The following is a 15,438-nucleotide window of genomic DNA, read 5'->3' as shown; positions in this document are numbered from 1 at the left end:
AGATGATTTTGGATTCAGGTATGAACTGACTGAGAACAGAATGCATTTATGAAAAATTTGAACCTAGAATAGAACTTCAGAGGACAATCTGAAAACCCTGTATACAAATTAAGAAACTACTAGGATTAGCCAACAGGAAGCACCAAATGTAGAGTTTCACCCAAATTCTGGTCCACAATCTGTTGTGCTGAACTGGTCAATTCAGGATTTCCAGGAATGTAGTCCTGAACCAACTGGATTATATCTATAAAAGGAAAGCAGCTTTGTTTGCCTAGGAAGCACAGGGAGAAGAGAAATAAAAGTTCTGTGTTTAACAGCAGGGGTAAGACTCACAATGATGTGCTAGGGGGAAGATTTAGGTTCCCTTAGGCTATATTTATGTAGAAATAAAATGGGACATAACCCATTTTCTTTCTCAGGCTATGAGAGCAAGTGGCACAGCATGGCTCATGTCTCTACAGCTAAATTATATTGCCTTCCTGCCTCCCTGTCCCACTGTCTATATTGGGTGGTCTCATTATAAAGTCTTTTGGTAACAGACCTCTGGCTCACACTGTCCCCTGAACTGAACCCAGACATTGTTCAAAAGAGTTGATTGCCACAGGCTAAGAACCATACCATTGGGTCTGTTAACGATTAAACAGTATGGATAGCTGTGGACATTTCTCCAGCCTGCACCCTGGCCTGGGATCATTCATGAGTATGGACACAACTGTGTTGTTCACTCATATGAATAAAACTTTTTCTCATGATGGACAGAGCAGGGCTCAGGGTTCTTTTCAAAACGACTGTGACAGTGGTGCCTCTAATCTTTTAAATGAAGTGTTTAACACTCAGACAGAAGAGGTCTGAGTTCATGTTTCTCAGTTTGAGAAAATTCATAACTTCAATTCCTCTGAATATCAGGCTCAAGAAAGTTCAGAAGTTGGAGATGTAGGCTTTTGCATGTGTCTCTCAGACTGCCTACACATTTTGCACTTAACAGCAACTGGGAATAACAGAGAGATGACCTAAGTGGGGTATGAAACCTTGTCAGCTGCTAAGGTTGTGAAGTTTTAAGAGTCTAGAACTTAAAATGCAGAACTGACAATTTGATGTCAAGTTAGGAAATACCAAGAATGGCATGATACACCAACAGAAATTTATTGAGTTGTATTTTTGATACTTATGACTACATTAGGATCTGCCTCTTGCTTTGGGTACTCTTTGAAAATACGCGTAGACTTGGGGAAATTGGGGAGAAAAACCCACACAGGAAACAATAAGAATGTAGCTCTTAAATATTTAGATGTAAGGACAATTGCAAGCTGGACATCTTAAAATTTATAGACATGAAGAAAATACAAATGCATTTGATAAAACACCTACTCAAGGCTTTCCATAATTCCTCTATGCTCTGACTCAGCAAGGCATTTAACCATGCAAGTAATTCCCTTGTTATCAATGGAAAAGTGCTTTAATGGAGGAATGTGTTTAAAGATTAATAGAGCAGGTCCTTGGAATGACTTATCTAGACATTTAACCACAGTTAATTATTTCTCACAGACTTTCCATGTATATTTGCAGTCTTTTCTATCATTAATATCTTCCATTCACTACCATTCAACTTCAAACTTCAAGCTGCAATGCTAACTTATGAATTCATCGTCTAATTAGAGTTTGTGTAATTATAGTCTAATAAGAAAGGAAATAATGACAGTAAAAATTAGCTCACATTACAATCTAATGTTAATCCTTCTATCTTAAAATAAAAATAAAAATAAAGTTTGTGAGACTATTGGAGAATCTCACTTGCTTTGGATATGACTCTATACTGATAATATGGGCCCAAAAATATTTAACAGTCTTAATATATTGTGAAAATAGATTCAAAAACACTGATATGTAGTTATATGCAATTAGTCTACAAAAGAAACTAACAGCTGAGGATTATACCTGAAGTCTTCATAACAGATGCACATGATGAAAGCTGCGTGTCCACTAAAGAAGTCTTTAAAATGAATGCCATGTGTTCTGAGAACTGCAAAGTGTTTGAAAAACAAAAAAAAAGTAATTTTGTCCAGCTTGCTTTGTTTCCTCACAAAAAACCCCATATCTGTATGAAAATTAGGATATTTTCTAGTGCAGAGTTTGAAAACAACATTACAGTTAACATACTGAAAAATTTCAGAATTAACAGTCTCGCAAAACTAAGTAAATGCTAATTCAGTGACCCTCTTCTACATCTTCTTAGTGCCACCTTGTGGAACTCCAGCAACTCGTTCCTTACTCACTAACGGGCCAGCACGCAGTGCCCCTTCCTCTTCTGCTGTACGGATAAAAGTATGAAGGTAGAAATACCCTGATGATACCTACTAATTTACCTCTGTTAAATTGATTGTAATTAGATAAATGAACCAATGATCATGTGTTCCGTTAAGATTTAACCTAGTTTAGACTTAATCTTTGATGAGCCAGAAGTACCAGAGAAGTACAAGCGGAATTATTCAATTCTGTATGCTCAAAATAACTTGATGTAGAAATATTACATAATGACAAGGAGGCTATGTACCCTGTACTACACTGTCTCCCCAACTACAGTGAAGTTTTTAATTTCACATTTGCTAGGTATAGGTATAAATCAGTTCTGTTTTATTAGCTTTTACAACACTAATCTCAAGAACAGAGATAAGAAAGAGAAAAGCTGTGTTTTCAAGAACACCTGTAGGACTTCACAATGATGTACTTGGATTTGAGGGTCAGTTTCGCTGTGTCAACCCTATCAAAACTTGGGCCTTGGTCCACTCTCCAGCCTGAAGAGCAACCATGGCGGCAGAACCCACATCCATGCGTAGGAGCTAAACCTTTCCCCTTCTCCTTTCCTTGCTGCCGTGGGAGCAGTCCCAGCACCTTGTCCGGGAGGATGCCAGCTGGCACAGGCTGAAAATCTCCCAGGATTAACTAACAATTAAAACCTATAAATGATTGCAAGGCAGTGTCCAAGCCCATATTTTGGCTACATGTAACTTACCAGAATAAATGGTGCCTTAAGACACTTAGATTAATATAATGTCTCCGCTAGAGTGCAATGCAGTTGCTGTATGCTTACCCCATCCTGCTTAAAGGCTGAGATGGTTTTATCTAGAAAATCCCAAAACAGTCCTCAAGTAGCCTTCAGTGATGCAGATTTGTGTCTGGAGCTCTATGAACCAACACACTGGTTGCCTCTCCTGTGATTTCCATCAAAGGGCTGTCCTCACCAGACCACCCCACACCGCCTCGGAAACAAATGTAACCACTCATCTTGGATCAGGTGATTTTCCAGCCACCCATCCTGTCTCCCAGTCTTCAGGTGAAGAAATTACACTATCATCTTTTTAACAATTAATCTGTTGAATGTTTTGCTTTGACTATCTGGGTTCTATTTACTCAGTTGATCTGTTTCCTTCCTTGGTTATATTAATAACAAAGTTTCTTTGTTGAAACAAAAAACAATTACATTCCTCCTTTCCCTAAGCTACTTCTCCTTGACACTCAGCATCTAGCATTCCCTGAAGAAGCAGTAATTTTTTTTCTGAAAGTTCCTTGTAAATTTGGTGGCCCGTGTCAGGAACGAGACAAAGGAGCTGACAAAGTAATTCCTCTGTACTACAGAATAAAAATATTTTAGGCATTTCTTTGATAGTCAAAACAACGTTTGGAGGCAGCTGAGCAGCTGGAAAGACTAGACTAATTAGAGGGATAGCTACTGTTCATTTTGTGACACTAAGCTGCCTCTTTTTTTTTTTTTTCTTTTTTCTTTTTATTTTTTTTTTTTTTTTTTCTTTTTTTTTTCCTTCCTTTTTTTTTTTTTTTTTTTTTGGCCTTATAAGCCCCAAGGAAGAAATATTACCCATATCAGCTAAAGATTTGAAGGAATATTTAATATTCCATTTAATATTTCAAACACTAATTTTAATCAGGTATTCTGCCTTTTTTTTTTTTTTTCATGCAAACAGTCTTTGTTTGAAAATAGTGTACTAACTATCCCTTTTGTATAGTTACTCCCTCTCTTTTTAATCACACTATCCCAGTTCTTGTGCAGCATGGAAAGTTATCGAAGTTCATGTCTAATTTTAAAATGGCCTGATCTTCACAGGAACATGAAAATTCCAAATGGAAATGATTTGGTGAGCTTCAAAAGGGCTATGCCAACTAAACAGGTGAAGGGACTTCTGCCCTGGTTCACATGCCATTTCTTGGAGACTGAACTGGGAACCCAACAGTATCTTCAGATCACTTTAGAAGATGGAGATAGAGGAATGAAAATGTTTCAAGTTTGGTTCCCTTTCCTTTTTTTACGGGAGAAAAAAAAAATAACTACTACTTTCAAGTTTGGTTCCCTTTCCTTTTTTTAGGGGAGAAAAAAAAATAACTACTATATAACAATGGAAATGCCATATAGGGCTGTGCTCAGGGCAACCTGACCTTGTCTCTGCTCGCACATAAGATGTTCCATTACTGACCCAAACAGCACTGATGATGCCTGCTGTCAGCAACCGACAAATGTCCTCGCATGGCTGAAGGACCCAGTCTCATGCGCAGGCACGTAATAGAGAACGTCCTTCACAGTTAGCATTCAATGCAATCACTGTGCATGCTCGCCAATTGTACTTCTTGCCAAACTGCACCTGAACTCCCAGGATTGTCTATGAGAAATATTGCATGTATACAGATTTATAAATACCATCTAACTTATGTTTGGTTTCAAGATAATGAAATTAATCATGACACAGTTCACTCCTATACTGAATGACATGCATTTTCGTTTCTTTTGTAATCAGCTAAAGAAGATAAATTTTCAGGAAAAAAAAACCACAAAAAACAGAACTGATACATGCAATCCATAAGTAAAACAAACTTGGGGGTTGTTTATAGACTTGGTGTATTTAACAGTTTGGAACAGAGTGTTCTTAGTAAATCTAGATGTAAATTTTGCATTAACAATGGGTGAAAGAGAAGGGCAGAGACAATGTAGTGTAGTTAAATCATGCTTTAGGTGACAAAATATAAGCTGGTTCTCAGTCTGTGATGTGCGATAAGTGAATTTTAACAATCTCTCACAAAGTCTTTTTATAGAAAAAAAGAAAAAAAGGTCTTCAGCCTTATTTATAAACACTTCTACAGAGACATTTATTATAGATAAAATATTGCCTTAGAGGGTTTTGATTTTGTCTTTGTTTTTTTTGTTTTTTGTTTTTTTCAAATAAAATAGCATCTACAGACTAAGTTTGCAACAGAAAACACTGATGTTATAGTTGTTTCTCCTGTCTACATGTAGGATCCAGAACACAGTTTGGCCAGCCTGCATTATATAATTCATCATCTGCAAGGAAGTGTCTACATAAAATCATTTGTAAATAAACCAAATTCTTTCTTGTTAAAAGGATACAATTAAATAAAGTCAGAATTTTTCAAAAAAAAATACATTTGCACCTTGCACTCCAGGTTCTTTGGTCAGGATAGATTATGTTGTCTTTTTCAGGTGACTGATAATGAAATTACAAAACACAGAATTCCCATCTAAGCCTCAGCAAACACCAAAGACATAATTTTGAATTTGATACAAGGCTAACATGAGTATGATTTCAAATAAAATTAGTGACTTCAAATAGAAGCTGAAAACAGAGAGGAATGGAGACACATAACAGGGCACGAATTCCAAGACTGCTTATGGGGGCTGACTCTATTCTGAAAAACAACAGATTTTTTTTTTTTTTTCATTGGGGGGGTTCCCTCTGTTTTTTAAGGCATAAGACCTATAAAATGTTTGTGAAAAGCTAAAGAGAAAATAATTAAAACCCCATACTTGAACATCATTTTCCATAACCATACAAGTACAAGATTGCAAGGACAGCTTCTCATTCTTCTACTAAAGACATTCTATTCTGTATGGCACATTCAATTCCGTACATTAAAATCTATCTTGTGTAGTGCAAAAGGTTAAAGAATGTGATTGTAATTTCAAGTCAGGTTTTAGTCTTTTCTTTGAATTTGATCAGGATTTTGAATCCAAGTCATTTTTGAAGTACAGACTGGGGTATTTTCTCTTTCTCACCAGAAAACTCATCCCTTACTTGAAAGATTAATTTCTTCTTGCATTTTAGCAAAATCGAAATCTTTTTTTGCAAAATGCTACACAAAAAGGCCTCCTTAATTACATACAATAATTCTGATTTTTGATAAGATTTGTCAAACAGTGCTTCCCCATCTCAGGTACTGATATTCTTTCCTAAAAAGCTCCTAACTTTAACTATTAGCTTTCCTAATACTTTAGATTTAAGCTGCACAGGGTTTATACTTGCTTAAGTGAAGTTTACGGTATAACTATGCTTAAGCTTTCTCATTTCCCATTTCATATCCCTTTTCTCTGTTGTGCTTCTTGAATATACAAACACATATTTCTTGTTATCTGGATGGACTACAACTTTGTTTCTTGAAATTTTCATTTCCTTCTTAACCTGTCATCTGTTGAGGCTTCTGCATGCACACGGCTTGTGCTACCATCTGTTTGTTTCAGCTGTGTCTTTATTCTCTTGCCTACTACAGAGATTTCCATTCTGTAACTTCTCCCATTGAGGCCAGTATAAAGTCTCCTACATACTTCTGTCTGGTTTTTCCATCAGTGCATCAGCAAATCTTTTCATTCAAAAATGTCCCATCCCATCTGAAACAATTCCATCTACTAAAGGACTAAAAGCTCAGCTAATGCTCAACACCTACTTACCAGTTGGCCTAAGCAGCATTTAGAAACTATGATTTCTGTCAAGTTTTAGAGTCAGTAATAGTTAAATCTTTTTAAAAATGTATTCAGTTGTGCAAACTTAGTTGTATCATTTATATATATATATATTTGTAAGTGGAGAAATTCTGCAGTTTCTTCCCAGAAGGTTGCACTTGCTGTAAAGTTAACCTTTGGAAAACTCTTGTGTATTTGGAACGTATAAATGTCAAAACTGTGACTATGTCATGCGTAATTATACGTAATCTTCGTAATCATATTATTTTTTCTTGTGTCCAGTTTTGCTTCTCTATCTGCAGAAAACAATTCTTAACTTCTGAATTTCCTCCACTTCTATGTTTTTAAATGAATGGGATTTATGGGTCTCTCTTGGCATTTACAGCAGAACAACTTATACCTTCTCTGTCTACAGCTGCACTCATTACAGTCAGTTCTTTGAGATGTACTTATGGCACTTCCTTCAATAAATACTGGAAGCATAAAAAAAATTATTTATAGCATTAATTATATAGGTTGATGTGGATAAAACAGTGTGATAGGAGACACAATTTCTGAATATCTTGTAGCAGGTTAGGAAATGTTTTTGTTCTAGAAGATGCCAAAGCCAGTTAGATTCATTTCTGAATTTTAAGGAGTAATTAACTGAAAATCTAGAAGAAAGATCGTTTGAGTGAAAGACCAAGAAGTGATTTTTATTTCAAGGAAAGGAAGGCAAGACAGCAATAAAACAAGGATGAAATTTCAAAGAGACAGACTTCAACAAACTCAGAGAACTACCTTAACGAGTATCGTGGGAAGATAATGTAAGAATAAAGGATTACAAGAAAGCCGGTCATTCATGAAGAGGAATACATTAAAGGTTCAAGAAGAAACTGCCTAATGCAATGTGAGATTAAAAATACTTAGAAAATCTAACACAGAAAATGAAATTGAAGGACACCTGTAAAAAGCAACTCTATGGGGAAAAGATTCAGATCAAAGCAAAAACCAAATATGGTTCAACAATGTAAAGCAGTTGCAAGAAGGCAAGTTATATTCGATGGTGTATTTACCTAAGTGCTGCATGAAAACAAACTCGTAGAAAACACTGTTCTCTTGATAACACTTTAGTTTCTCTAACTGTTCAAGAACATGTTTTAAGAAAGATAGAGATAAAATTATACACAATGACAGAGAGAATAAAGAATTAAAATAATTTGTTTACTTGAAAAGACAAAAGTTGAAAAGTTGGATGAGCGTGACAACATAAAAATGGTTTCCTAAAATGTAAGAGAAAATTATAATGAGAACTAATTGTTCTCTGTAACAAATGTAAAATTGAAAAAAAAAAAAGTCTATAAGTCTGTAAGTTTATTTTGCCTTAAGGAATTTTAGAGACAGCTTTCTAAAAAGGTAGGTGTTGAAACAGTAAAATGTAAATACCTAAGGAAGCTGTGGAATTGGATACTTTAAAGAAGAGGTTACATAAACATCATCAGGCATGGCCTAGGTATTAAACTGCTCATTGCAGAAAGTCCCATTCCTCCAATTCTTGAATTCCAGAAGAATACAATCAACTCTTGAATTACAGAATACAATCAACTCTCATGGCATTTCACTGCAATCCCAAATTCATAAGAATGGGTACATGTTAATACATGAGGAGACTGAGGCAGGACCAACCTTCTGATGTCTAACCTCAACCAGTTATGCCATATGTACCATTTTGTTTGTATAAATAAGTAAAATGCAATCTGACTCTCTTGCTTTCATCCCAAAACAAACACGATGTGCTTTCTATATTAAGTGATAACCTACCCTTCTTGCCTTAATTAACGATTTTATGCCATCTGCAGCTTCAACCTTGATGTGATACCCTGAATCAATCACTATTAATGTAGAGGTTTGGAACTGAAGATCAATGAAAAATACAAGTATCAAATAGCCTCCTCCATGCCAAATTTGAAGGCAACAAGCTGCCACTTGGGTTTTATGTAATGGATATGCATGATTCTAATATGACCGATAAGGATACTTTTCAACAAAGCTATATTAAAACCTTCATTAGTTTTCTGCAGTTCTCAACACCATTACATGAATTTTTATCTTGCACAGTAGATAAAAATGCCACGTGGTAACCCACGAATGAAATAGCAGCCTGAAGAGAAACTCAGTATCAACACATGACTGTGTCTGTGGACAGATGCATGAAAAGGCTCTTCTCCATGCAGATCTTCTTCCTAAAATAAACCTTCCTCTGCCCTGCTGCACTTCCTGCTACACCTCCTAAGTCTGCAGCAACCTTGCCCAACAAACTTGTGTAGGTACATAGAACACCACAGGGAATGGGTCAGTTGAAGTGAAAAGTAGGTGTAAAAGGGACAAGAAATATAATGGATATTGCTTTCATATTGAAGGCTTTATGAAAATCCTTAGAGGTGATATTAGATAGTGTAAAAGTAAAGGGGCCACTGAAAGAGAGGGTGGGAAAGGCTGTGGAGACTGCTGTAATCCAACAGCATTGTCACGGCACAGACACAAGGTAGTGGCATGCCAAATTAGGAGATGATGGCTGAAAGTACAATATATGGATATTTTTGAAAAAGAGTATCCTAAAAAATCACTGTACATGATTTCTAGAGGGGGAATAGGACTTCACACACCATCAGGTAACTGTGGTTCAAAATTTAGGTTTATGGGGAAAAATGTGCACCTAATATTGTAGTGAAAAAAAATAGAAAAAAATAATGTTATTGCATGGATTTACACACTTGTGACCTTAAATGGCTTAGTATTGTGCAACTTGACTATTTACTGAAGTATGTCTGGCTAATGAGCATCACAGGAGGAAGACTGCTGATATGGAATATCTAAATTTAATAATTTAGTGACATTAGCCTATGTTAGGAACCCAGAAGCTGGGACAGAGGATAGGTTGTAAGCCCTTCATTAACAAGTGGAGCTAAGAAAGAGGTTAAAAATAGATTTGTCTTAAGACATTTCTTCAGTGAGCACTCTAATAAGACAGCTTCCACTTTTACTTTGAAAGAAAAAGGAATGGATTTTGGAATTTATGAGTACTGACCCAAGTTTCACCCAGAATATTTTAACTTTGCCAGTTGCATGTGTCACAGTACATACAATAAATTAAAATTAGCAGCTGGAAAATGACACTCTTAAGGCAGAAGTGATTACAGAAGGAGCCAGGGAGCCAGTTTAACCAGTTAGCTGGAGATTTCCTCTACATGAGATTTCCTGTGTCATCACTCCAAGAAAATGCACAGCACAGGGGGACTATCAGGAGGAATGAGAAATATCTTAATGTCTGGTTGTCTGAAGATCACAGAAAGCTAATGTAGAGAAGGCCAGAGAACAATCTAAAATCCAGAAAGCTTAAAAACTGGCTTAAATTTTATCGGTCTTGCTACATGCCATTCAGATATAAACCAGAATTTTGCTCAGTTCAACCCTTAATTTCATTACTTTATCTTATATCCTGTGTCACAAGTCTGTCACACACTCAGAAATGCAAGAGCTGTTGGGGTACACTTTGACAGCTGTTAAGCTTTATTAGAAGTTAATATTAGCATTAAGAAAGATGCTGTTTCTATTTTTAGTTCTCTAGAAAGTTACATTCATCCAGTCTGACACCTGACGAGAATCCCACAGCTATCCGAAGTGGAAATGTCATGGGGTTTTCAATGGCCATTTGTAGTCAGGACTAACACTTTCAGCCTTGTCTGCAATGACTTGTAGACCATTGCTTAGACTGACACAGTTTTCCTTTTAGTTTTACTGACTCGCATTTTCACAATAATGGATTCAAACTAATGAAGAAAATGGTTCCCTCCTTTGGTAATGACAGTAAGAGGTAGTTTTGGTTTAGAAGGAAGTTTTGCAAGTGCTTTCTCATACATATTTCATTTTATCATTCTACTGACATGCTGAATGTGTCCCATTGGGAAGAAGTCGCTGACGGTCGTAAGCTTCCCAGTGGAGTTACAGCAAGCTGGAGCCTTCTCCCACAGGACCTCTGTCACAGTAGCAGTTCTGTGCCCACCTCATAGAGATATTTTTAACATAACTGAGTTGTTGGAAAACTTCTCTGTATACCACTTCCTCTGAAATTATAGCCAGAAAAATCTACGCAAAATGAAGTTGTATTAATCATGTAAGATAATTCTGTGGGAATGGGACATGAAACCAACTTTAAGGTTGTCCTCCTACCTGAGGGGTTAGATCCTCCTACCAGTGTGGATCAGATCAATCCATCCAACCCACACAAACCTCCAGCATACCAAGAAAATTCCAAACAATTGAAAGTGCATGAGGTATGTTTAAGGCCTTTTTCTACTCACATAAGTTGAGCAATCCTGTAAAACACAGATTTCAGGGTGCACAATCTGCCCCGAAGAGCTGTAGTTAGTTTTCTATTTTCAACCTCAATTCAAAATTCTCAGGATGGAGAATGCCTACTGGGCCTCCATTTCAATTAAATTTATATTGCTATCTTCAGTGAAGCCATCTGCAGTTTGAGTGCAAATAAAATGAAAATTTACCACCCCCATTGCTGAAATTTAGTGCGTGTGTGGTATTTCACACATTTAATGTGAGTGCCCCAAATGTCACTGTAAAGGTAAACATGGCAGTTTTTAAATATCAGGCGCAGCATGTAGTTGCAATCTGTGACAATAAAATCTGGCTTCGTAAAGGGAAAAAGGCATGTAAAGGTGAAACACAACTGTGAATCTCCACCTCAAACAGACGAAAACTAGGAAATTGTGTTATGTAAGTTTTATAATAACCCTCATATTCATATGTTAAATGTTTTGTAAAGACAGAAAACTACCTGAAACATATCTGTATGCTATTTCAAACAGATGAAACCCTCTACTTTATCAGGACAATTTTCTAGCCTCTAGATCCTAGGCTGCTCTTTTAGTAGTTTCCAATTGTTTATTGTATTCTTTCACTTCCTGAAGGTTGCACTAAGGACACTGCAAACCAGTGTACTAAGTCATGTCACCTGATGGGTCAAAACCTATTGAAGCTTCCTTCATTCCAAGAAATTACAAAGTAGCTGACATGAAGAAGAAAATACTTTTAGAGATGAAGCAATTTTACATCAGGAAGATGAAAACAAGGATTAACAGATTTGAATGAATGGTCTTTCGTGTGTAGGAGGAAGAAAAGAAAAAAAAGTAAGTTTACAACACAGTGTACCTAAGATAGGAAATGACTGACTGTGATATAAGACATAAAGATTTATCTTTTATATACTGTATGCAAAACAAAAAGATAAATGTTCAACTAAATGCAAAGCAGGCAAGAAAATATATCAGTTGATACATATTTATCCTACAAAGTGCTACTATGGCGAAGGTCAAAACACTTTTTAACACCTTATGTACATTAAGTAGTCTCTCTACAAATGAGAATGATAAAATTGATCTTACATTCAATGGGCTATTTATTAAATAAAATATAAATTAACTGCAATAAAGACAACAGAATCTAGATCCACAGATCTTAAATATGTCATAATTTAATATATAAAGGCAGCCTACTACGCAATCTAAGAAGGTAACACTATGTGACTACGACTTCACAAAAGTAAATGTGTATTTTTAATGTTAGAATGTGTCTGTCAATTATGTTATTATGTTCTACTGAATGAAGATTAACATAAAATTACACAGAGAGGGAACAACAAGAGAGCTCATTTGTCATCATTCTGGAATCAAGTGCAGTCTTACTAAGAAGAACATGACTACAAGCACATTTTGTATTCCTTTTATTTTTAAAAATATTAGGATGTTATGAAAGATTGTCGGGGGCTTTCTTTATTATTCCTAAAAATGAATTTACTGGTTCAATCTCATTAGAGGTTTTTCAACCATAAATTTCCCTTCAACACCACAAGGATTGTTACTGATTTAAAACTACACGGAGAAAACAAATGGTTCTTCAAATTATACCTGCAAAATATTTACTAGTGTTTCTTGTATTTCCAATGACACCTTGGAGAAAACCAGTAAGGGATGGCATTTAGCAACCTAGTACTTTTTTAGACAAGTAACAATATCTAAGTGATTACTAAGATTCAAACCTGTGGAAACAGAGAACATAACTGTAGGAAATTTTCCTTGTACTGCATTTAATTATACAAAAAATATACTTAAATAATCAGAAATCCATGCAATGATCATTATCACCATTATACATTTGTTGTATACAGTAAAACTCCTAAAACCTCATTCACTAGAGGGAAGAAGACAGTGAGAGTGTATTGTAACAGTATCTATAAAAGCAAACCAACCAACCCTTGGCAGTGCAAATTTACAGTATTAAAGGATTCAGTAAAACAATAATTTTAAATTAATAACTGCTACATTTCATTTATTATACTTCACGGAATAACTGATTGTCAGGCATGATGTGAGTAAGACCACAGATCTCAGTACTACAAATCTGTTTCGTTGTTTGGACTGGATATTTTACTATAATTTTCTCCTAACATGGCAAATTGAATGGAAAATAGTAAGAAATGAATAATACATCTTCTCCCTTATGCATGCATTTCCTTTAGTTGATGGCTTTTGTTGTAACGTTACAAAAGCTACCAAGTCCAAATTTGAAGAGGAATCTGTGCATATATTTTCAGAATACAGCCATGTGTGTCACATCACGAGTTGTTATGATTTGAGATCTTCCTTCTAATTGTCAGCTTAAAAAGTACTTTCCGCTCAGAAACAAAGATCAACTAAACCCCACCATATCATTCTATGTGAAACACTATTATAAAGCAGACAAAAAAGGATTATTCAGGGTCACTGAGTGATTCACTGGTCAAGATGGAAATTTTGTCTTGCATATCGAGTTCTCCTTTTGAAGGGATTAATTCTAATTTGTGAGGATTGCCAACAAAATACTACCACTGCTTTACACATAAGCATCCAGAGCAACTTTTAAAATGTCTTGGTGAATTGTGATTTAACTTCTATATTTTTTAAAAAAAGAAATAAAAACAAACAGACAAAAACTCCCACAGAAAACAGGTATAGGCACATCCCCAAACATGGGAAAAGGTAAATTACTAGTTTTAGTGTGAACCCAGCTGATATTTAACTTTTATTTAGAAAGTGATTTACCCTGAAGTGTGGTAGGAGGCAATTTACAAAACTGGTTTATATCACACACACACTCTCATATTCATATTCATGCATTTGTACACCTATAAGTACGCAAAAGCCAGACCAGAAGTTTAATTAGATCAAAAAGTTAATATCAAAACCAGCACAACCAATAACCCAATCTAATCTGAACAAGGCAACTCATCCAGTGATTCTCGTGTCAAACCCATAATTCTGGTTGAACCACAGGTTAAATTTCATCAACAGAAAGCCATCCCTCTCCTAGCTAATTAGCCTCATGGGGAAAAACCTCTGGGTCAGTTCCAGTGCAAATCTATTCAGATTCTAACCTTGAGATTTGGTTTTGCCTTTGCCTGATGACCAACAAAAACACATAGAAAATATTCACAGTGAGGAGACACATATATCTCACATCACTTAGCTACCCGTGTTTCTGCTTGATAATGCAAGGATTACAGTAATACAAGAAAAATGTCAACAAAACCTTCAGTTCTTTATGGCTTACGGTATACTTCTGTACCGCTTGCCACCAATGAGTCACAAAGTGTAAAATATTAAATATATCTTCTTTTCACAAGAATGTTATAGACTGAAAAAGCTTTAAGTGCCCTAAAGTTCAATACTAATAATTTTTTAAAAAAATATCGTATACACATATCAAAAATGGTTGCACTTCCATATTTAAATCCTCCCCTTCGTGCTGTTGATTTTTATATGGTAAAATCTCATATATCACTTACTTTTTTGTCTTCATTATATTTATGGAAAATTTCTTGTGCCCTTTCTTCACCACCATCCGTAAACAACATAATAATCTTATTGCAGTTAGCTCTAGAGACACTGTGCTGTAGGAGACACAAAAAGAAGGTTTTTTTTTTTTTAAATTTCAGGCTAGAAGGAATAACAGCTATTATATTTGATGGCTTTCATATCAACATGCTTACTACTTTAACAAGGTAATGGCAAAACTTCCAAAGCCTTTGAGGATTTCATTCAATACTGCTTTCTGAATTAAAAATAAAATAAAATTAAAAAAATAATAAAACAAAACAAAAATATTTTTTCTGGTCCATGAGAGTTAAATATGACTCATTTCAGATCTGTCCCAACACAGAGGAATGGGGATCTGGTGGTTCCTCTGACCTCACCAAGCCAAGGAAAGCTCTTCAGCTTATACACGGCACATCAGCCCCACAGTGTTCCTCTGCAGATGTTCTGCATGAGACTTGTACAGTGAGGCCCTCTAAACATTTCTACTCTTCTCTTTTTTTTTATCCTTATGTTTTTTTCTTTATCCTTACTGTCCTTGTGGCAATTTGGGAACAACAGCCCTCTAATGAATTACTGAATATTCTTTTTTTTTCCTGCTGGACTCCTACTCACAGAAACTATTAAGGCCACTGACCACTCAAATGAATACTATGGTAATTTAGGCATTCTGTAGGTACATTTAAAAAACTACCTTATAAACTTAGAAATATTTTTGCATTTGCTATTTTTATCAAATTTCATTAAAATAAGTTCCATCTTCCACTTCATTCACTC

General features: G+C 35.5%; 1 protein-coding gene across 1 annotated transcript in view; it reads right to left on the bottom strand.

Annotated features, from left to right (window-relative positions):
* The window catches only part of CACNA2D1 (calcium channel, voltage-dependent, alpha 2/delta subunit 1), a gene marked incomplete at its 5' end in the record, with an annotated part of 82,798 nt that overhangs the window by 63,000 nt on the left and 4,360 nt on the right, over window positions 1-15,438 (bottom strand). The window contains one exon of the mRNA XM_010081077.1: window positions 14,634-14,738. Coding sequence (XP_010079379.1) covers window positions 14,634-14,738 — 105 coding nt within the window. The remainder of the gene's footprint in view (window positions 1-14,633; window positions 14,739-15,438) is intronic.

The sequence above is a fragment of the Pterocles gutturalis genome, unplaced genomic scaffold, assembly GCF_000699245.1.
Source record: "Pterocles gutturalis isolate BGI_N339 unplaced genomic scaffold, ASM69924v1 scaffold6089, whole genome shotgun sequence".
Lineage (NCBI taxonomy): Eukaryota > Metazoa > Chordata > Aves > Pterocliformes > Pteroclidae > Pterocles > Pterocles gutturalis.
The sequence above is the reverse complement of the archived record's forward strand: the minus strand, read 5'-3'. Positions and strand labels throughout refer to the sequence as shown.